General features: G+C 31.6%; 1 protein-coding gene and 1 pseudogene across 1 annotated transcript; both read right to left on the bottom strand.

The window, feature by feature from the left end:
• Window positions 1–11,761: 11,761 nt before the first annotated feature.
• LOC124924125 lies at window positions 11,762–15,926 on the bottom strand (annotated as a pseudogene).
• A 4,005-nt stretch (window positions 15,927–19,931) lies between these two features.
• Window positions 19,932–20,738, bottom strand: LOC124924785. The gene has a single exon (XM_047464777.1). It carries the CDS (start codon window positions 20,736–20,738, stop codon window positions 19,932–19,934), a length of 807 nt encoding a protein of 268 aa, XP_047320733.1.
• Between the last annotated feature and the right edge of the window lie 4,803 nt (window positions 20,739–25,541).

The raw sequence follows: 25,541 nt of genomic DNA, 5'->3' as shown, positions 1-25,541 counted from the left end.
CGTGTTGCAAAAGTAAACGATTTTGTTGTACGTACCATTTTCGAGAATGAGCTAAAGAGTTCTTTACGACAAATATCTTTCAAGTAGAGTTCCGTGAAAGGGTGCTAGATTCGAATCATCGTGAAAGAGGAAGTTGAAGCTTGAAGAGAGAGAGGTTAATCAGAAGATGTTGAAAATAGTAATGATATTATAATTTATATTATAAATTAGGATCGAAGCGGAACAACGTGAAGCAATCATACGTACATGAATGAAGTTATTATAGCTATTAATATAAATGAAGTAAGCACCACTAGGTAGCGCTTGCTTTACTCCTATCCGCGTTGTACATACATAGTGAAGAAAGCATCACTAGGTAGCGACTGCTTCACCACTATTCGCGATGTACATACGTAGTGAAGAAAGCATCATTATTTAGCGCTTGCTTCACTACTATCTGCGCTGTACATACGTAGAGAAGTGATCTTCATTAGGTAGCGCTTGTTTCACTCCTATTTGCGCTGTAAATACTTAGTGAAGCAATCTTCTCTAGTTAGCGCTATAATCACTAATATAAGCGCTATAAATAAATACATATCGAAGCAATCTTCACTAGTTACCGCTTGTTTCACTGATATAAGCACTATAAATACATAGTGAAGGAATCTTCACTGGTCAGCGCTTGTTTCATGCTTTTTAATTCTCCAGTATAGTTTACATAATGAAATAAATGTTATTACATTAACGAATATTACATTAATATGTTATTTTTTTACATGAACGTTTATATATATAATATATAATAATATAAAATATAAACCTAGTGAAATAATCTTCATTGATCAGCGCTTGTTTCACCCTTTTGAATTCTTCAGTATGGTTTACATGATGAAATAAATGTTATTACATGAATGAATAAAGGTTTTTACATTAATGTGTTACTTATTTTATATTAACGTTTATATATATAATATAAAATATAAAATAATTAAAATAAATTAATTTAAATATCTCTCCAAAAAAATTAAAAATATGCTGTGAGATATATATTTAATATATAATTATATAAATTATTAAATAATTATTAAAATGTATTCCAATACATCCCAAAAAAAAATGTATATTGAATATATAAATATATACATTATGAAATAATTTGTACAAATTAAATATATCACAAATATAAATTTTAATCATTCATAAAAATTAATTTAAATATCCCACATCACAAAGTAATTATGAGCATAATTTATGATTATTAATTTAAACAGATCAGAAATAAAATTATATTAATTCATAATTATTCATTTAAATATATCAGAAATAAAATTATATGAATTCTTATTTATTCATTTCAAAAAAAATATAAACATAATTTATAAATCGGAGTCAAATGAAAAAACTTCATTCAACCGTGCATATATTAACATCAGTTTTAAAACAAAGTCAAATAATTTATTTAAATCTGTTTTAAAACGGAGTCAAATAAAGTTCGCTTCACTAAATAGTGCATATATTTCAATCCGTTTTACATGAACAAACTGATGTAAAACGATGTAGGGCGTCTCTTCATTGAGTCATGTAAAACGTAGTGAAGCAAAGGAAGTTTCACTCTTTCCGCTTCTACTGAACCCGGAATGAAATCTGGATTCCGATTATCTCTCTTCCTTTCAACCCGACCATTGAATTATTATTAAAACTAGCATGTATCCCGTGTATTTGCACGAGTAATAATATAAAAAAACCGTGAAAAAATATTACGGTAAAATTTTTATGGACGGGTCAACCCACAATTTGACCCAAGTATCCATTTACTCTCACATATATCCAAATTAACCACAGCTCTCGACCCGACAATCCGGACACTTTAAAAATAAAACCGTGAAAAAAATATTACGGTAAAATTTTTATGGACGGGTCAACCCACAATCCGACCCAAGTATCCATTTACTCTCACATATATCCAAATTAACCACAGCTCTCGACCCGACAATCCGGACACTTTAAAAATTAAGTATCATTATATATATATATATATAGATTAGTTAGTTAAAAAGTTGAACTTATATTGTTAAAATGTCACGCGTTTATCAAATTTCGGGTTGAATTCAAAATATAAAGTATTATTAGCCTAGTTGGTTAAAAGATGTACTTGTTTTGTTATGTTGCAAGTTCGAGTCATACCTATAGCATTTTTAATTTTATTTTTACCCGTTTTAAGTTTATGGACGGGTCAACCCACAATCCGACCCAAGTATCCATTTACTCTCACATATATCCAAATTAACCACAACTCTCGACCCGACAATCAAGACACTTTAAAAATTAAGTATTATTATTATATAAATATATATATATATAGATTAGTTAGTTAAAAAGTTGAACTTATATTGTTAAAATGTCACGCGTTTATCAAATTTTGGGTTGAATTTAAAATATCAAGTGTTATTAGCCTAGTTGGTTAAAATGTTATACTTGTCTTGTTAGGTTGCAAGTTTGAACCATACTTATAGCATTTTTAATTTTATTTTTAATCGTTTTAAGTTTTGGGCGGGTCAACCCACAATCCGACTCAAGTATCCATTTACTCTCACATATATATCCAAATTAACCACAGCTCTCGACCCGGCAATTCGGACACTTTAAAAATTAAACATCATTATATATATATATATAATATATATATATATATATATATATATATATATATATATATATATATATATATATATATATATATATATATAATGCTGCTGAAATCTGATTGGTCCGGAATAGATAAACACCCATTCTGTAGCAAAGGAAGCAATATAACCTAAATTTATACTAAACTAAACGCATATTAGTTTACCGGAGAAAGTATTGGATAAGAATTATTTATTTTATGTTAATAAATAAATAATGACTTGTGTATGTAATGTTAATGTATTTTAATTAAATGGGTAGTTGTTGAATTTTATGTTAATAAATCAATAATGACTTGGTCATTAAGGTAAGGTTAATTTTTGTTAGTTTGTTGACCCAATCTTAGTTGCTTAAAGATAGGATAGATGAGTTACCTAAATTCTAGATTAGAATACTTGTTTAATTTTAGGATAGTTTAATTCATTATATGTTACACGGTAAATATATAAATATTACTGTACATTCTATTTTTCAAAATATCCCACTAATTTTATTATGAGTTATTTATTTTAGTTTAATAAATGACTTCCTCTTATCTAGGTAAGGTAAGGTCCAAGGTAATGTTAAATTTTATTTTAATTAACTGGGTAGTTGTTGAATTTTATGTTAATAAATAAATCATGACTTGGTGTAATGTTAATTTTTATTTTAATTAGCTTGTTGACCCTACCCTAGGAATAAAATGGTTTATATCTATCGGGTAACCGATCGACAATACCTTGATTGCCAATCGATATAGGAAAATACCAATTGGATTTAATTTGATCGTCACCAATCTCTAGAACCTCTCTTGGTAATACAGATTCAAGTAACACTGATGGGTTGTTAACCAATCGGTAATACGTATTTAAGTAACATCGATTGGTTGTTAACCAATTTGTATAGAATGCATCAAGGAAAACCGATTGGTGGTTAACCAATCAGTATAGGCTATGTCAAGGAACATCGATTGATTGTTAACCAATCGGTATATGCTGCGTCAAGGAACACCGATTGGTTAACAATCAATCAGTATATGGTATGTCAAGAAGCATCGATTGGTTATTAACCAATCGGTATAGGCAATGTAATTAACAAAATTTATTTTAATTAAATTACAAACCCTAAAATAGAAATATAATTAAACCATATTAAAAATCAATTCTACACAAAAACAAACTATGAAATTGAACCAAAATTAAACCATATTAAAAATCAGTTCTACACCAAAATTAAACTATATTAAATTGTTCGATACTCCACCAAAATTTGAATTCTAATTATACATAACAAATGCTCTTAAACAAACACAAAATAATAATCATAATTATCTTATTTAATTTGCGTCTTCTTCCCTAGAATCACCGTCATCTTGTTGTTGTTGTTGGGGCTGCATGGGTGGAATTTCTGTGGATGAATCTTGGCCCGATGATTGACCAACATTAGTAAATTGAGCAAACATTGTAGGATTGATTGATGAACCACCAGACATAAACTATGACATAAGACGCAACATCTCGTCTCTCTCCTCCTTCATCCTGTTATGCATCCTCTCTTACACATTTTCCCGTTCTTTTTGCATCATATCTTCCATTTTGTCCTCAGTTGGTTTATTTCTAACGCCTTTTGCTGATCGCATTCTTCCAAATCATCGAGTCTTCTTTGCATTGTCAAATTGTCCCAGCGGAGCTATTTTTTGGACTATGCTGACCCTCGAACTTGGGAAGCAAAAACTCATCCCATCCTAATAATATTTCTCTTATCTTGAGGACCAAAAACTCCTGTAACTAAATCGATATTAGAAATGTAGGGACATTCATCTCACATATATCTTAGTTCATCCTACAATAAAATATGTTAATGTCAATGATATATAAAATGTAAAGTAACATATTTTATATGTACTTACTACAGTAACATATTTTATATATACTTACTACTTTCTCTAGTATGTGCGGATCAACAAATTTATCATTTTTGGTCCTAGTCGCTAAAAAGAAATCTTCATAACTTGGAGTTCATTATTCTTGCACTTCCTAAGATTGAAAGTTCAATTTTAATTTGTTTGAAAATTGTAAGCATGAAAATTTGACATGCCCTAATTTATAATAATATTAAGAATTTATTATAATGTTAAAATAATATTTTAAATTTGTATACTCAAAATAATCCAAAGTGGAGTTAAAAGTGAATTAGGGCTAATTATTGTAATAATTAAACCCTAACTAGAAAATTATACAAATCAAAAAAAAAAATTGAGATTAAATTATTGTATTTATTTTACCCAAATTAAACCCAAAAGGAAGTTGAAATGATTTAATTGTAATTTTAAATATAAATTATGTATAATTTATGGCTTAAAACAATTAAGTAAATACCCAAAATATCCAAAAATAAAATAAATGGACATAATTTTTATTGTGTTATCAAAGATATTTTGTGTATTATTTTGGTGAATAAAAAATGCAAAAAAATGTTAAAAATTTAATTTCAAATAACCCTTATATTAAAAAAAACGGTTGATCTAATGTGGCCAAAAATAAAGGATTTCATTACAGCAGGAATTATGTCCAACGAATTAGCGCTGGATTTTCATCCAACGCCCAGGAACACGCCATGCATCCGGCTGTAATGAAAGTGGTGCGCGTCCTGGTCCACACAGGATTGACTAACGGGATCGCTAACCCCGTTAACCCAAATGTCCAAACACCATACGGAATGCCAGAAGATGGATGGAACGCCAACAATGTGTTTAATTAAACAAAACGACATCGTTTTGTTCGTCTCCTTCGCGAACTCCAGAGGCCCGCGATTGACGTCGGCGACCTTCTAGAAGGCTTATCTCCTCTGTTTTTCAACCTTATCCCTCCATTCTTTCACTCATGTGCACGTCTCTTCCTCACAATTCCCATTTGAAGTCAAATCATATACCCTGGCTAGGCTACCGAGAACAAAACAGAATTCAAGGGATAAGATTTCAGAAGAAAAATTGGAGTTGAATTCGTCTATGATAACCGACCTAGTTGAGTATAAATACTCCCTAGGTGTTAATCTTCCAATCTATCAAACAAACATCACAAATTACAGCCTTATTGAAGATCTACCAAGAACTCCGGCGACTGACTTTTTGTAGAAAGTATTCTGGCGATCTAAACTTCGATCCATGGCTCGGGAAAGCATCATACACATCATTGGATTGTTCTCCAATCAATTGTAAGCTTCTAAAGTCACTGTAATTCAATTTGTGATTTGAAATTAGATTTTTCCAAGTTTGATCGGGGTGATCTTATTTAGTGTTCAATTTTGTGCTTTCTTTAGTTGAAATCACTCCCTAGATAATTTCTAAGCTTTCTGTCGAAAGAGATTTCATCAATTCAACTTTAATCGAAAAAAACCCAAATTTAATTTGAAAATCTAGAAATTTTGAATTTTGTGTTCTTGAGATTTTAGGCTTGAATTTTGATTCAATTAACTTCCTAACATGTTTGTAAACATGTTAGCATATTTCCAAATCATAAAATCAATATCTTGATCATGTTTGATCCAATTGATTTTTTTTTTAAAATAAGTTTCAATTTTGCATTCTGTTATAAAGTTTGATTGATGTTCTTGTTTTGGTTGTGTTCGACTATTTAGCACGACTACAATAATGTGTGAATTACTGTAGATAACATCTTTGTTGTCTAATTTTAAAATTCAGATTGCATCGTCAATTACACTTTAATAATAGAGTAGCAATTCACATTACACAAAATTTGTTTTTAATTGCATGAGTAGACAAATTACATTGATATTAATTGTCATTGTCATGTGGTAGTCTAGTTTGCAACTTGCAATTAATATCTCTACTAAATCATTTGAAACAAATTAATTTTTTGATCTTAGACAAAAGCTACCACTAAAAATGATTTTCATCATCTTAGGGGTAAGTGTAGAGAAAATATCAAAATGATTCAAAGACATAATTATTAGTTAGTAGCAGTTATAATTAGTATTAGATTAATTAATTTTAATTATAAAGGTTGAGGTATAATTTGTACATATAGAGTTAGTGGAGATACTCATTTAAAATATGTTGGAGTTTTATACTTTTAATGGACTTTGTGATATTATTAATAATTAATAAAATATCAGAAATTATTTTACAGGTTTTTCTCCTAAATTTGTGTTCCTCGTACTATGGTTTCAAGATCCTCCTTGTAACCTCTCACAAATTATCTCGATTCTTAATCGTTGAGTCGTACAAAACCAATGGAAATAGATAATATTTGTTTATTTATATTTTTAGGTAATATTAATACTCATCAACAAATAATTCATATTTTGTTTGGAAGTATTTAAGCTTGAGTTATCTTAAGTTTGTCCACCAACAAATAATTCGAATAAGATCAGTTGATTCACTTTTATTTTATTTTTTTGACATTGAACATTTTTAGTCAGTTCAAACTTGAGTGGCAAATGTGGAAAAAAAAAACTAGTAATAAATCAACAATTCAGGTGAGTAACTATGATTGTTTTGTCATTTATGTACTTGTGTTGACTCAACCAGGATATTTACTAATCAATTCAGAAATTAGAGTTATGAATGAATTTAAAAAACTCAGAAATAATTGAATTTAGACTGATATAAATATTTTGTCAAACTATTCACTAGATAACTATGTAAATATTATTATTTTTAAAAGATTGAAATAAATATAAGTTTAATATATAGATAATAAATATTTTTGTATTGGTTGGGCTTCAACCTACCTATGTATATTGAACAGTTTCCCAAACTAACCTTGTTTGGCGTTCACTTTCCCAAACTAACCTAGTTTGTTCATTTATTCCCAAAGTAACCTAGTTTACTATTCAAACTCAGTTTTTTTTATTTTTTATTTTTTATTTTTTTTAACATTTCAAATTTATTTTATATATATAGATATATATATATATATATATTTAAATTATTATTTATATAAACTAAATTATTTATATTTTGATATATATTTTAAATTATTATTTTTGTAAATTTGATTATTTATATCTTAATATATAATTTAAATTATTTTTTTATAAATTTAATTATTTATATTTTAATATATATATATATATATATATATATTTATATTTCAAATTTATTATATATATATATATTTACATATATATGTGGCAGTATGATTTTCATCCCATAAATTTATTTTTTTTACTATTCAAATTATTATTTATATTTATTGGGTTGTCTTTTATTAAAATAATTTTGACAACTTTTCATTCAAAGTATTATTTATATTTATTGGGTTGTCTTTTATTAAAATAATTTTGATAACTTTTCATTATGATATAATTTCACAATAAAATTTTTATCAATTTTTATTGTGTTGTCTTCCTAAAAATATTTCTTAAGTTAATGAACCATTAAATATTTATATTAAAATATAAATAATTAAATTTATAAAAAAAAATAATTTAAATTATATATCAAAATATAAATAATTAAATTTATAAAATTAATAATTTAAAATATATATCGAAATATAAATAATTTAGTTTATATAAATAATAATTATATATATATATATATATAATAAATTTGAAATTTAAAAAAAAATAAAATAAAATGAGTTTGAATAGTAAACTAGGTTAGTTTGGGAATAAATGAATAAACTAGGTTAGTTTGGGAAAGTGAACGCCAAATAAGGTTAGTTTGGGAAACTGTTCTATGTATATTCATACTTAAATCACAATCTTTACTATTTACTGCCTTAAGTTTAAATTCTAAATTTATCTATTGAAAATAAAATAAAGATAGGGAGAGACTAGGGATGAGCATAATTTAGATTTACCCAAATCCAACCCTAACCCAAACCCAAAATATTAATTCGGGTTGGTTAATTTGGTTGGGTTGAGTATGTGTTGAATTTAATTTGGGTTGAGTTAGGGATACCCAAATTACCCAAATTATAGAAATTTAATTTAATTCTCTATTATTAATCCAATATAAACTAATAATCTTCCAACTTTAAGTCGAACACGTTTTTCACATGTTTAACACGTTTTTCACACGTTTTTAATATTTTTAACACGTTTTCATACTTATAACACGTTTTTCACATGTTTAACACGTTTCACGTTTTTGGCACGTTTTCACGTTTTTGGCACGTTTAACACGGTTTTGGCATGTTTAACACGTTTTTGGCACGTTAACACGGTTTTCACGTTTTTGGCACGTTTAACACGTTTTTGATATTTTAACACGTTTAACACGTTTTTGATATGTTTAACACATTTTTCACACGTTTAACATGTTTTTCACACATTTAACACGTTTTTCACACGTTTAACATGTTTTTCACGTTTTTGACATTATTAACACGGTTTTGACATATTAGACACGTTTTTCACATGTTAACATGTTTTCCCTATTTTTGGCACGTTTAACACGTTTTTGACATGTTGAACACGTTTAACACGTTTTTGGCTTATTTAACATATTTTTAGCACATTTAACATTTTTGGTACATCTAACATGTTTTTCACATTTTTGCACGTTTTTGTACGTTTTTCACGTTTTTGCACGTTTAATACGTTTTTGGCACGTTTAACACGTTTTTGACATTTTAACATGTTTAACACGTGTTTGCACATTAAACATATTTTTGACATGGTTTTTGCACGTTAACACGTTTTGACAAGTTTTTGGCACGTATAACACATTTTTCACGTTTGACACATTAAATGTGTAAAAAATGTATTAAATGTGTCAAAAATATGAAAAACATGTTTAATTTGTTAAAAACATGTTAAACGTGTCAAAACGTGCCAAAAACGTGGAAAACATGTTAAACGTGTCAAAATGTGTTAAACGTGTCAAAACGTGAAAAACCTGTGAAAATGTGTTTAAAATGTTTAAAACGTGTTAAGAATGTGAAAAACGTGAAAAACATGTTAAACGTGTAAAACGTGCTAAAAACGTGAAAAACATGTCAAAATATGTTAAACGTGCCAAAAATGGGAAAAACATAAAAATGTGTTAAAAATGTTAAAAATTTGTTAAACGTGTCAAGAATGTGAAAAACGTGAAAAACGTGAAAAACATGTTAAACGTGTCAAAACGTGCTAAACGTGCTAAAAACGTGAAAACATATCAAAATATGTTAAATGTGTCATCATTGTAAAAAACGTGTTAATTGTGTTAAACATACCAAAAACATGAAAAACGTGTTAAACGTGTCAAAATGTGTTAAACATGCCAAAAACGTGTTAAACGTGTCAAAATATGTTGAACGTGTCGAAACGTGTTAAACGTGTGAAAAACGTATTAAACATGTCAAAACGTAAAAAAACATGTTAAACGTGTCAAAAACGTGTTAAACGTGAAAATTGTGGAAAACGTGTTAAAATGTCAAAACGTGTTAAATGGATTAAAATGTGTTAAATGAGTCAAATAAATGTTAAATGAAAAATAAAAAAAATAATAATTTGGGTTACTCAACCCATACTCAACCCAACCCATACCCAATCCATATTAGTAAATAATATGGGTTGAGTTATGGGTTGGGTAATACGAGTTGGGTTTACCCATTTGCTCACCCTTAGGAGAGACGCTGAAAGTTATCACCTAAAAAATTAAAAGAGAAAATTATAAACGTAAAAAGTTAGAGAGAAAAAGTCCTGTTCGGGAGTACTCTAACAAGAATATGGTCAGGTTTTAAGGCCATTTTTCCCGAACATGCCTTTCTCTCCCTAACTATTTACATAATAATTTTTTTCTACCGTGTCTTATATTTTTCACATGTCAGGTAGGATCGTTGTGGAGTCGTTATCCTACCGTCGCTCTCTATCATTATTCTTGAAAATAATAGATGTTACTATTTTGATATTTAGGCTAATTCAGCTTATATATTAAACTTATTTATTTTTTATATTTATAATAATTGATATTATATATAATGTTACACATATATATTTATTAATTTAATTTTAAATATTCATAAATGATTTGAATTAAAAATAATATATTTGAAAATAAATTATATTAATATATTAATTTTATAATTTTTTATTAATATATAATTTTAAATAGTAATAAATGACTTAAATTAAAAAATAATATGTTTTAAAATAAATAATATGAATATATTAATTTTTATAAATATATAAGTTTAAATACATTTAATATAAATATGATATTAATATATATATATATATATATAACATAAAAAATATATATAGATATTTAATATATTTTTGTTAATATATAATTTTAATAAAAGTGAGTGATTTATTAATATTATCACATTTTTAAACACATTATTCTTTTTTATTTTTTTTGTCTTTATCTTTTTTTTATTTCTAATTTTTTCAAAATATATTGTGATGATTCATTAATTTATATATATTATTCAATGGTCATATATAAGTAATAAAGAAAAGTTATTTATTATTATTATTATTATTATTATTATTATTATTATATATATTTTCATCTTTCACACTCCCTTCTATTACTCTATCTTTCCATTCATTTTTTTTTTGACACGTTTGATTTATTTCATTATAAATTAAAATAACAGTTTATTTATATTTTGTTTAATTATTTTTTTTATATTAAAATACATATATTATAAATAATAAATAAAAATATATTTAAATGTATATTATATTATTATAATAATTTTATATAAAAATATTAGAAATAGAGGTAATAAATATGAGAAAGATTAAAAGTTTAACTGAGAAGAAGATAGAGAAAAAATTGAATTTAAAAATAAAATTTGTTTGATTATAATTTTTTTTTTTTTTTTTTTTTTGTAAACACTCACAAGCAGCCTATATAATATATATATATATATATATATATATATATATATATATATATATATATATATATATATATATATATATATATATATATATATATATATATATATATATATATATATATATAATTATTATAAAAAAAGTTTTAACTCCATCCATTTATTTAACTGAGACAAAGTAGCAACAACAACCAAATGTACCGTCACAACATCTCAACACATGGTTGACAGTGTGTGACAGGTACAAACATTATTCATACATTTAGACATTTTATTTATTCAGTAGTAAAAAAAGACCAACAGTGCTGGGGATATTACATGGTTTCCACCAAGTTTAAAATATTACCAAAAGACCTCTGGTTGCCGCAGTCCAAGTTATCTCCCGGGTTAACCCCAAGTATACCGCAGTATCTCCTATAGAACCCGATCCGATCCTGCACCCTCGGATCTGACCCGTGCCCACATTCCACCCCTCCGTTTATAATGTTGGTAATGACACCGTATCCAGGCACACGCCCAGCTGCTTGGTCCGCTCCGCTCGGGGACCATCTCCCGGTAGGGGTGAGCATAATATGGGTTTACCCAAACCCAACCCTAACCCAAACCCAAAATATTAATTTGGGTTGGTTAATATGGGTTGGGTTAAGTATGGGTTGGGTTGAGTATGGGTTGAGTTTAATTTGGGTTGGGTTAGGGTTACTCAAATTACCCAAATTATATAAATTTAGTTTAATTCTCTATTATTAATCCAATATAAACTAATCATCTTCCAACTTTAAGTCGAACACGTTTTTGACATGTTTAACATATTTTTCATACGTTTAACACGTTTTGCACACATTTAACACGTTTTAAATATTTTTAACACGTTTTACTTATAACATGTTTTTCACATGTTTAACACGTTTTTCACACGTTTAACACGTTTAATACGTTTTTCATACGTTTAATACGTTTTTCATACGTTTAATACGTTTTTCACACGTTTTCACATTTTTGACACGTTTTCACGTTTTTGACACGTTTAACACATTTTCACGTTTTTGACACGTTTTTGACATGTTTAACACATTTTCACACTAATAACACGTTTTTCACGTTTTTGTCACGTTGAACACGTTTTTGACATGTTTAATACGTTTAACACGTTTTTGACAAGTTTAACACGTTTTTTACGTTTTTGCACGTTTAACACGTTTTTAACATATTTAACACGTTAACACGTTTTTGATCAATTTAACACGATTTTCACGTTTTTGGCACGTTTAACACGTTTTAAACATATTTAACACGTTTTTGATAAGTTTAACACGATTTTCACGTTTTTGTCACGTTTACCACGTTTTTGACATTGTAATACGTTTTTTTTATATATTTAACACGTTTTTCACACGTTTAACACGTTTTTAATATTTTTATCACGTTTTCACACTTAAAACATGTTTTTCACACGTTTAACACGTTTTTATGTTTTTGGCACGTTTAACAAAATTTTGACATGTTTAACACGTTTTCATACTAATAACACGTTTTGTCTTGTTTAACACGTTTTTGACATGTTTAATACGTTTAACGCGTTTTTGACAAATAAAACACATTTTTTTTATGTTTTTGGCACGTTTAACACGTTTTTAACATAACTAACACGTTAACACTGTTTTCACGTTTTTGGCACGTTTAACACGTTTTTAACATTTTAACACGTTTTTGATATGTTTAACACGTTTTCACATGTTTAACACGTGTTTCACACATTTAATATGTTTTTCACGTTTTTGGCATGTTAAACACGTTTTTGACATATTTGACACGTTTTTCACACATTAACACGTTTTTCACATTTTGGTACGTTTAACACGTTTTTGACATGTTTAACATGTTTTTCACATTCTTAACACGTTTAAATGTTTGTAACATGTTTAATACGTTTGTAACATGTTTAACATATTTTTCACGTTTTTGGCACGTTTAACACGTTTTTGACATTTTAACACGTTTTACACATTTAACATATTTTTGACATGTTTAGCATATTATTTTGCACGTTAACACGTTTTGATAAATTTTAACACGTTTTGTCACGTTTAACACGTTTTTGGCATTTTTGACACGTTTAATATGTTTTTCACATGTTTGACATTAAACGTGTGAAAACGTATTAAACGTGTCAAAAATGTAAAAAACATATTAAACGTGTCAAAAACGTGTTAAACGTATCAAAATGTGCCAAAATGAGGAAAACGTGTTAAACGTGCCAAAAAAGTGGAATATGTGTCAAAACGTGTTAAACGTGCCAAAAACGTGAAAAACGTGTGAAAACATGTTAAACATGTTACAAACGTGTTAAACGTGTTAATAATGTGAAAACGTGAAAAACATGTTAAACATGTCAAAACGTGTTAAACGTGCCAAAACGTGAAAATGTGTAAAAATGTGTTAAATATGTCATAATCGTGAAAAATGTGTCAAACATGTTAAAAACGTGTTAAACATGTCAAAACATGAAAATAGTGTCCAACGTGTCAAATGTGTTAAACGTGTTGAATGTGTGAAAAACGTATTAAACGTGTTGAAAACGTATTAAACGTGTCGAAAACGTGTAAAAAAACGTGTTAAACGTCTCAAAACGTGGAAAACGTGTCAAAACGTGTTAAACGTGCAAAAAATGTGAAAAACGTGTGAAACGTGTCAACAATGTGAAAAACGTATTAAACGTGTCGAAAACGTGTTAAACGTGTCAAAACGTGTCAAAACGTGTCAAAACATGTCAAACGTGTCAAAAACGTGTTAAAAACGTGTTAAACATGCCAAAAACATGAGAAACGTGAAAAACGTGTCAAAAACGTGTTAAACGTCTCAAAACGTGGAAAACGTGTTAAACGTGTCAAAACGTGTTAAACGTGCCAAAAATGTGAAAAACGTGTGAAACGTGTCAATAATGTGAAAAACGTATTAAACGTGTCGAAAACGTGTTAAACGTGTTAAAACGTGTCAAAAACGTGTTAAACGTGTCAAAACGTGCCAAAAACGTGTGAAATGTGTCAAAAATGTGAAAAATATGTTAAACGTGTCAAAACGTGTTAAAACGTGTTAAACGTGCCAAAATGTGTCAAAATGTGTTAAATGTGTCGAAAACGTGAAAAAACGTGTCAAAACGTGTCAAACGTGTCAAAAACGTGTTAAACGTGTCAAAACGTGATAAACGTGTTAAACATGCCAAAAACATGAAAACGTGTTCAACGTGTCAAAAATGTGTTAAACGTGCCAAAAACGTGTTAAACGTGTCAAAAACGTGTTAAATGTATGAAAAACGTGTTAAAATTGTCAAAAACATGAAAAACGTGTTAAACGAATAAAAATGTGTTAAATGAGTCAAATACATGTTAAATAAAAAAATAAAAATAAAATAATTTGGGTTACCCAACCCATATTAGTAAATAATATGGGTTGAATTATGGGTTAGGTAAATTTAATTTGGGTTGAATATGGGTTGGGTAATACGGGTTGGGTTTACCCGTTTGCTCACCCCTATCTCCCGGTGATGACATCGTGGCAAGATGGTTTTGGGGATTGAGGAGTCATCCAGAACCATAATGCAGTCTTGAATGAGATTGTTGGGTCGGTTGCAACCAGGTCTGGGTTATTCAACAAGTCCACACCTATTGCTCTTCCAGCCGGTCCATAGTTAAAGTTGCTGAAATTAATAATAAATTAAACACATAAAAAAAAAACAAGCTATTTTATTTTATTATTTCATGGATAAGATTTACTTACTAGGAGATTTGGATAGGACCGCGACCGAAATATTTCCTGCCTGGTGCACAAGGCCACTGTGCGCTTGGTGAACAGTAGTCGGGAGGATTGCCCTGTTCCCTCAAGAAGCAGTATCCCCAAGCATATGGGCCATCCGGCGCTGACGCCCACCCACCTAACAATTAATACGTGTTTATTTATAACATTATTTTCTTTATTAATTAATAAAATGTAAGCCTCAATCAATATCCTTAATTAATTAGTAGTAGTACCGGTGGTTTCATGGGAAGTTTGAGCCAAGAAAGCGGCGATTTCCTTCTTCCTAGTGTTTGTGTCGCCAGTGGTGGCGAACCCATTAAAGGAACGGGCGGCGCCAATGAAAGCGTTGTAGGTGTAGAATCCCTTGCCAGGGCAGGAACCTTCGTTGCGGTGTTTTAGTATGTAGTTGAACATGGATTCAGTTATTAGGCTAGTTATATCACCGGCAGGGCCAGGGCCTGGAGTTGGGGTGCCGCCGCACTGGCTCTGGCAACCTTCACCGCAGTGATCCTGGGTGTTGCCGCACCACCCGTACTGGCTGCAGCAAAGGCCGCCGGGGCATAAAGCGACACCAGCTTGACGTCCGCATTGCTCAGCCAAACAGCATGTGGCTGCTGCTGCTATGGCTAAGAGAGAGATCAGGAGCGGGAAGGGCAAAGGTCTAGAATATTTCATGATTTGTGTCTGTTAATGAATTTAGATGGATGTTGTTTCTGTGATATTGTGTAATGCATGGGGTTTTATAGCCGTTAAGAGATGGGAAAATACCATTTTTGTTAATAATTTAATCACCGATCAATTTATATATGAAACATAAAATAGGAATTGATAGTTTGAAATGTATACATTAGATTGTCCTTTTGTTAATTAATTAAAGTAATTGCTTAGTTAAGACATGATTGTCCTCAACATTTACATGGCTAATGAATCTTACATTGGAAAAGTAAGTTTTGGGCAGTTGGAGTTATTTAGTCTGCCTATATTCATCAATCAATTCTTTCTAAATGTATATATCAATTAAACTTTAAAAAAATGTGGTACCATTAGGGATAGTATTTGTTTTATTGTGTATCATGTGTAAATGCTATATGTCATGGAATTAGTTGAGGAATTTAACGTCTTTTTTTTAAGATTTCCGTGAACAATAATATTTTGGTGTTCAGGTTTTGCTAACTTTATTTAAGACTTGTATCTTGTAATATTTTATTAATCATTTAAAAAGTTATAATAATTCAACTAATTAAAACTTTAAATAATATATATATATATATATATATATATATATATATTTTAAAACAACTCAATTTATTATGAAAGTTAAATTATTATATACTTAGTATATTTATAAATAAATAAAAAGATCACGTCAATAATTTAACTACATAATATTTTTTGAAATTCGGTAAATAAATTAATAATATGAAACTTTTATTTAATTATAAATGTCACGTTTATAATAAGTTAACGATATTTTAAATTGTTAAAGACAAAACACTGATTTGTATAACTTTAGTAATAAAATGTTAAATTATGAGATTTGATAGAAATGTTAAAATTTCAATTTTGAAAATTTCAATTTTAAAAATTTACCTTTTTTTTCAATTATAGGTTACTTTAGTTTACTGCCATCACTCTTTTTCTTCCTCCCTAGACTGAATTTCAATTTCACTTCCATGCCAAAATTTATGTGACTTTTGATAACTTTATACTATAAAGTATAATCATATATTATTTTTTTCTTTGTTGTTTAAATATATATATATATATATATATATATATATATATATCTTTAAAAAAAATGTGAGAATCCTTAACAAAGAAAAAACATTTGAGCATATAATCAGATATGAGACCCAATATAACATTGATTATACTGAAAATATTTACTTTTTATAACATGATGGGACATAATTATAATGATAATAGTAACTGCAGCACAAAAATTTTAAAAAAAATCAAATAATTGTGAAAAGTATTTTTCTCAATAGCAATTTGAATAAAGAGTTATATGTAAAACAACTCAAATGATTCAAAAGAAAAGGAGAAGAAGATATTGTAGTTGTTAATAGTATTATTATAGGCAAGGATCAAATCTATTATAGAACCATTGATGTCGGAGTTTGGGATGACTGGGTTGTGTAAAATGTGAGTTTATGTTGGGAATTTTTAAATGAAGATTACTTTTATACTGTAATCTAGCAATGTGAGATGGGTAAATGCACAGGTTATCCAAGTCTAAAACAGAAGATCAAACACAGAACAAAATAACACCAGATTTACGTGTAAAACCCTTTCAACCTGGAGGGTAAAAAACTACGGGGCCAACCAGCAAATTTCACTATAAGCAAGAAACAGATACAAATGTTCTTCTCAACTTTAAACCCAAAGTTGAGGCATACAAACAGAGAAAACCAGATTCATTCAGACTTAAGCTAGTCTAGATATAAGATAACAAGAGATTGAAACCTGAAGGTGAAAATGTAAGAGATCTACTGCCTCATTCTCTTCTTCTTCCTCTGTTTCTTCTCCTCTGTTTCTTCTCTTCTTTGCAGAATAACTCCTCTCTCTAAAAGTGATAGAATGAGCAGAATTCTTAGAGTTTTGCTTGTTTTATTAAATGCCTAATTGGGCTGGACCCAAAGGCCCAACAGTTTAAACATCCATTGTCAGTAAATTGAGAGTTGTTGATTTTAATTGTCTTTTATGTAATTAAAGTTTATTTAATTATTAGTGGGCTTTGGTCTATGTATAGGTAATTTAGGGTTTCTAGACTAATTACTCATTTATAAGGGTTGTATGTAAATGTTTATATACAACACTTACTCTTAAGACTTTTCCTTTTTAACATATTATTGTCTATTTTTCAGAGTTTCATTTCTTCATAATTGTTCTCAGAAGATTCGATAGTCGTGCCAACATAAAATGAAGTTTTTATTTGGTGTTGAAGTAACTCAAACTAAAATATTTATTGAACAACAAAAATATGTCAATGAGCTGTTAGAGAAATTTGGGATGGCATAACGTAATTATATACTTAATTCAATAGTTTTAGTTGCTAAGATATCCAAATATGAAGCAGGTAATTGGATTGACAGTCCTTATTACAAACAATTGTTGGATAGACTTAATACTTAACATTAACTAGACCTCACATTCTTTATATAGTGGGTATTGCTAGTAGATATCATATTGAACTAAATTTAAATATTGTTAAAAATATATTTTGATATTTGAAGGCAACAGTTACAAAGAGAGTATATATTATAAAAGGAAAGATGGAAGATAGTTTAATTAGCTTTACCGATAATGATTACGCAGGTGATCCCGATGATAGGAAAAACACTTCAGGTTATGTTTTCATGATGGGAAAATGTGTTGCGGCATGGGCTTCCAAAAAATAAATCGTAACACTTTCGACAATAGAAGCTGAATATGTGGCGCTTCATGTGTGTCAAGGAATTTGGATGAAAATAATTTTTGAAAGTGTTTAAAGCTATATTGTGATAATGCTCCTACTATTAGATTATTAAAAATGTTGTTTAAATGAAGAAAACATATTCATATATACGATATAATTTCATCCGAGATCTATCAAAATGAAAAGTTTCTGAAACTTATTTACTATATTAGCATGATAAAATGGTTGATGTGAAAAAACAACATTTGAAGATGTTGTCATGAATTACACTAATCTAAAGTATAGTGGAGGATAAGACTTATTTATTTTAAGTTAATAAATCAATAATGACTTCTGTGGTGAAACAAAATGTCGCTTATTTCTCGCTCGAATACATTTTCTATGAAATGAGGTATGGAAGGGAGACACTTCGAGGTTATTTAGGTAATGTTAATTTTTATTTTTATTAGCTGGATAGTTGTTGAATTTCATGTTAATAAATCAATAATGACTTGGTCAAGGTAATGTTAATTTTTATTTTATTTAGCTGTTGATTCTATTGTCTTAAAAGATATTAGTTGTTTAAAGGCTAGTTTGATTCATTCTTTACACGGGATATTTAAACCCTAATTATCAATAAATGAAGTACTTTTGTTTTTAAATAATTTTTAATTCACAATGAAATCATCCAGATCATTCAAATTGTATATTTTAGACGTTTCAATAAAATTAGAAGTTGTTTAATGCCAACTGCTCCTTTTTGTGGGTATTTTCAAGTGTGAATCTTGGTAGGCACACCAATCAAGACCAAAGCTCATTATTTTTAGTGTTTGTAAAAAAAATGTTATAGATAATTTGACGCGGAGCCTAAGAATTATAGGCGGAAACCAAACCACTAGGCCTATCTATTCTCAATTTGTTTACTCATGTCTACAAGTCATTGAAACTGTAAAAACTTGTTCTTATTCATATCTCACCTTTGTGTTGTATGGATTTGAGATTTAACTATGATGGTTTTGCATCCAACGACACAAGAAAGGGATGTGAATTAGATGTTATAACTTATATTATGTAGAGATTAGGTCCAACAAAGATTGGGATAAATTATGCAATTTTACCTCCATGTCTTATAGAAGGAGAAATTATATCATGAAAAGACAAATGTATTTTGGTAGAAATGTTGTATTCATTTATAATTTGTACTGTACTGTATAGGATTTTGGTATGTACACCTATGAACAGATAATAACTACATCAATGCGTCAAAACTGAATGGAGGGATGAGATATCCTCTCCTAGTAGCTAAGCATGTTGAGTAGCAAAACTCTAGTCTTGATCAAGTGTTTGAACAAGCAGTCTAGTCCTTCTTCAATTTCTTGAATTTTGAATTCCATCTCTTCCAACTGTCTCTGGATGCTCTCATTATCCATCACTCCCAAAGCTTCATTTATTTGGTCAAATTCATTTTTGTTTGTGCCCACCTTGCTGATTAGCTTCGAGATTAAACTTGGTCGTGCCTTTGTCCCCATAATGTAAGTCAAGGATGATTCAAGAACTGAAATTGTGGCAGATTGGACACTGTTGAATAAATCAATGGCTTCTAATTGATCATTTCCTTCCGAGATCTTGACATTCTTGAGATCCTTTAAAGCCATTTGAATTGCCCTTTTGTCCTTCTTTCTGGAGGCCAAATACTTTCCAGAGGCATCAGTTGCATCTTTCCTTCTTCGGAGAGATGAAAGAAGCTCTTGCACATCGAACTTGGCCTGGGAGAAAATTCCCTTGGTGGTTGTGCAGGCATCCAAGACCTTGATATATTTATCCAGCACATTATCTGCTAGTTTCTTATTGGATTCGTGGACAGTTGTTAATGAATGTTGAATGTGAGGCATATCTAACAAGTCATCAACCGATAAATGCAGATCTTGAAGGCCACTCAGCCTATCTCCTAGAGAAGACAATGAAGTAGAGGCTGCCCCAGTTTCCTTAAGTCTGTTAAGCTGTTCATCCAATTGAGGAAGGAGTGGGTAGGTTCTTGATGGAAAGCTGATTGAGCGAGCATGCTGCCTAGTTCTCATTCTGAAAGGAGAAGATGGTGCCATTTTAATGAACTGATATTGATTAGTTCAACTTCTAAGTTTGTCTTGAAAAGATGCTTGTGAGTTTGGTATCTCTTCTTCTGGCATATGCTCCATATTTATAGTCTCTTTTCCATATGCTAGTAATAACGTGATCTTGATCTTGATCTGAATGAGATAGCATTTGCTGGCTTTGTTTTCAATGTTTGCTCAGTGTTTCCCTCCTACCAGTCAGGTTATTGAGAAGTCAGATGAACTTAAGCTTAACAATGGGTTTGTCATGATCATGTGCTAATATATCACATAAAACAAGGTCTGCAACTACTATTCTCTTATGCTGTCTCCCCCATGGGATAGATGACAACTCACATTTCTATTTAAGATTGTCATTTATGCTCATTTATCTGCACACGGCTGGCTCTGCAAACGTGTTCTCTGCTGCATAACTAATATAGGTCATTTATTCAAAACTACCACAATATTTTATTTTCATTATCATGTACAGCAACCTGAATACAATTGGAATTGTTTTATCATATACTTAGACATCATCTGCACACTCACCAAGAACAAACATGCGGTTATGGCATTGCAAAATTTGTTTGGTTACTTTGAATTTTAAAATATGACTAGAGTCTCTTCATCGTGGTTATGTGCAAATACTAATAATGTAGTTGAACGAGCATCATCAATAATTCAGGATATTTAATTATTTCTCTCTATCAGAGTTGTCTCCCCCATGAGAAATATATTATGCTTCCCTCTCTCTGTCTGGTCTATATTAATTGTATCATGCAAAACTGTTAAATATTTCCTTCTTTTATTCAAGTAACATAGATATGGTGTTTTTCTCTCTTCTTGTACATGAGCGATAAATCAGGCGCGCGAGGGTATTACAGACTTTTCGCAGGGCAAAAAGGCCAATTTTGTAAACATTATCAGATGAAGTCCATTTATGTATTTAGGCCCTTTAGTAGGGCCATCTCATCAAATTTCTCCATCCATGAGTACACAATATACTTAGACATCATCATTCTTATTTTGTCTCAAACGTAAACCCTAGTCCTATCATAAATATAAGCCTAACCTCACCAAGATAACTTAGTGGTAAGAGTCGGCTTAAAAGACCAAAAGGTCACGAATTCGATTCCATCTGAAAGTGCTATGAATTTAAGCGGGGGTCATGGTGGTGGTGTGAAAGCGTGGCTTTTTTAAAAATTGTAAACCTCTTTCTCAATTTTAACCATAACTCATTCTCTCTTTATAAAAAAAAGGGCGTGCAACCTCGCTTTCTCCATCGCAAGCTCCGTACTACGTTTTCACCTTCTCTGTTTTTACCATCGAATAATCTGAAGCTCCCTTCCTTTAACCTTGAAGAAACGTAAAAACATAGACAAGTATGTTGAAATCTAGTAATTTGTTGTTCAAGACCTTTAAGAAACATAGATATTTGTTTTTAAAAATTCTAGAAACGTTTTTAAAATGTTTATGTAAGCTAATATGCATGTTATGTTCTCAATGCTTCGTTGTCATGTTCTTAACGAAGCGTTGTTATATTCTCAACACTTCATTGTCATGTTCTCAATGTTTCATTGTCTTCTCAACGAAGCGTTGTCATGTTTTAAACTAAAATTTCTCTCTTATTATTTAGCGTGGCTTTTTTTTTAAAATTGTGAACCTCTTCCTCATTTTTAACCATAACTCATTCTCTCTTTATCAAAAATCTCTATCAAAAAAAGGGCACGCGCAACCTCGCTTTCTCCATTGCAAGCTCTGTACTACGTTTTCACCATCTCTGTTTTCACCATCGAATAATCTGAAACTCCCTTCCTTTAACCTTGAAGAAACGTAGAAACATGGACAGGTATGTTGAAATCTAGTAATTTGTTGTTCAAGACCTTTAAGAAACATAGACATTTGATTTTAAAAATTTTGGAAACATTTTTAAAATGTTTATGTAAGCTTATATGCATGTCATGTTCTCAATGCTTCGTTGTCATGTTCTCAACGAAGCGTTGTTATGTTCTTGATGCGGTGCGAGTCGAAGAGGCGTTTATGCGAAAGTTGCAGCATCCGAAAATATCTCGCAAGTGTCAGATTTCGACGATTGCCTAGTGTTTTTCGGGCGGAAACGTTTAGGGGCTCAAAATCGCATTTTTTATTAGTTTCGGGTGTTTTTTTGCAATTTATTAAAAGTTGTTTATTTCTTTTGCAAGCTAGGGTTTGAGTATTTAAAAGGATCTTAAAACACTTTGTTAGGGGAAGATTATTAATCAGAAAACGAGGTTTCCTCAATATCTATCGACTTTCGGTATTCGTAAGAATCAACGAATCTTGATAAAGGTTCATCCTAGCCACGCACGCTGCATCAGTTGGTATCAGTTTCCAGTCGACCCTGAGGTATGCCGCCCCGAAGACAGCCGCGCAACCCTACCCCTGGTGCTGATGATGGTGACCTTGCTGAGTTGCGACGTGAAAACGCTGAGTTTCGCCGTGATAACGACGATTTGAGGCGGCAGGTTGAATGGTTGACGCAACGGATGGATGCATCTATGCACATGCACCACCCTGAAGATGATGTTACGATGACAGATGAAAACCCTTTCGGTGGTCTTCGGAATCGATCCCCTGAACGCCCCAATCATCGCTGGGAGCAGGCTTTCAGGGTGGACATCCCTAAGTTCGATGGTAGTCTATCACCGGAAGAGTTTATTGATTGGCTTTCTCAGGTTGAAGAGATTCTGGATTTCAAGGAAGTTCCTGCAGATCGTCGTGTACCCCTTGTTACGATCCGCTTACATGGTCGTGCACAAGCATGGTGGCAGCAGTTGAAACAGACACGTGTTCGTCATGGTAAGGCAAAGCTCACGAATTGGGACAAATTCAGGAAGCATATTAGGGCTGCGTTTCTACCATATAATTACGAACGTAACCTGTACCAGCGGTTCCAGAATCTTCGTCAGGGTTCTCGTTCCGTGGATGACTATTCCACTGAGTTTTACACCTTTGTGGCTCGTGTTGACCTGTCTAAATCCCCTCTCCAGTTGGTTTCTCGCTATATTGGTGGCCTTCGCCTCCAGTTGCAGGATATTTTGAATATGTTTGATCCCTTGACTGTTTCTGAGGCACATCAGCGTGCTTCACAGGCTGAGAAACAGCTAGCCAGGCGCGGTTCGGGTAGCTTTGGAAAACAGGTTGTCCCCACTAGTGGCATTGGTTCTTCTTCCCAGCCGGCCCATCCCACCCCAGCCCCCCCTCGCGGCACTACAGCCCCCCCGCAGGGACGTCCCGGTGGCTTGCGTTGTTTCAATTGTGGTGAAGTTGGCCATCGCCAAGCAGAGTGTCGCAACCCAAAGTCCACCAATCGTGGTCTTTTTACTGAGGTGGATGATCCTGACTCTGCTCTTCCTTCAGATTCAGCGCCAGTGTATGATGTTTATGATGATGAGGCAGCGGAGGAGTATGTTTCTGGTGATGTTGGCCCCCTTTTGGTGATTCGTCGATCATGTTTAACCCCTCGTGCTCCTGACAACGAGTGGTTACGTAATAATCTGTTCCATTCCACTTGTACCATCGGTGGCAAAGTTTGCACCTTCATCATTGATGCTGGGAGTTGTGAGAATGTGATTTCTGAGGTTGCAGTTTCGAAGCTGGGTCTGTCCACTGAACCTCACCCCAAGCCTTATCGTCTGTCCTGGCTGAGTCAAGGTACGGATGTTACAGTTTCTAAGCGCGTACTTGTTAATTTTTCCATTGGTTCCCATTATCGTGATGCTGTATATTGTGATGTGGTTCCTATGGATGCTTGTCACCTTTTACTTGGTCGCCCTTGGCAGTTTGATCATTCTGTTATACATGATGGGCGTGCTAATACCTACACGTTCTTATTTCATGGTACCAAGATTGTGTTGATGCCAAATCAGCCCAAGAAGGGTGCTGCCCCCACTCATCATGCGTCCCCCCCCTGCCACCTTGTTGTCTCGGGGTCCTTTTCAGACCGCCATGGTCGAATCTGGCATGGTGTTTGCTCTATTTTGTTCGCTGATTACCTGTGGTGCTAGTTCTGAGGTGCCTATTCCAGTGCAGCCGCTGTTACAGGCGTTTGCAGATGTTTTTCCTGAGAATCTGCCTTGTGCCTTGCCTCCTTTGCGTGATATCCAGCATCACATTGACTTGGTTCCAGGTGCTGCCCTACCCAACCGTCCTCATTACCGCATGAGTCCCAAAGAACATGAAGAGTTGCGTAGACAGGTGGAGGACTTGCTGGCTAAGGGACACATTCGAGAGAGCCTTAGTCCCTGTGCTGTCCCGGCCCTTCTTACCCCAAAAAAGGATGGGTCTTGGCGTATGTGCATTAATAGTCGTGCTATCAACAAGATTACAGTGCGTTATCGGTTTCCTATTCCCCGGTTGGATGACTTGTTGGAACAGTTGGGTGGTGCTTCTGTGTTTAGCAAACTGGATCTCAAGAGTGGATACCATCAGATTCGTATTCGCATGGGTGATGAGTGGAAGACTGCCTTTAAGACTCGTGAGGGCTTATATGAGTGGCTGGTTATGCCGTTTGGTCTGTCGAATGCTCCTAGCACCTTTATGCGTGTGATGAACCAGACTCTTCGCCCTTTCATTGGGAAGTTTGCTCACAATCATGCTGTTAATCGCTCCACTGGTTTCAGTCCTTTCCATGTGATTTACGGGCTGTCTCCGCGTGCTCCTCTTGATTTGTTAGCGCTGCCCAGCAAGGTGCGTCCTCATTCCACTGCTGCGGATTTTGTTGGTCAGTTGGCTCAGGTTCATCAGACCACTCATGACCGCTTGGTTGCTGCT

Source organism: Impatiens glandulifera, chromosome 2 (genome assembly GCF_907164915.1).
Source record: "Impatiens glandulifera chromosome 2, dImpGla2.1, whole genome shotgun sequence".
NCBI classification, from domain to species: Eukaryota; Viridiplantae; Streptophyta; class Magnoliopsida; order Ericales; family Balsaminaceae; genus Impatiens; species Impatiens glandulifera.
This window is presented reverse-complemented; position numbering and strand designations above follow the sequence as displayed.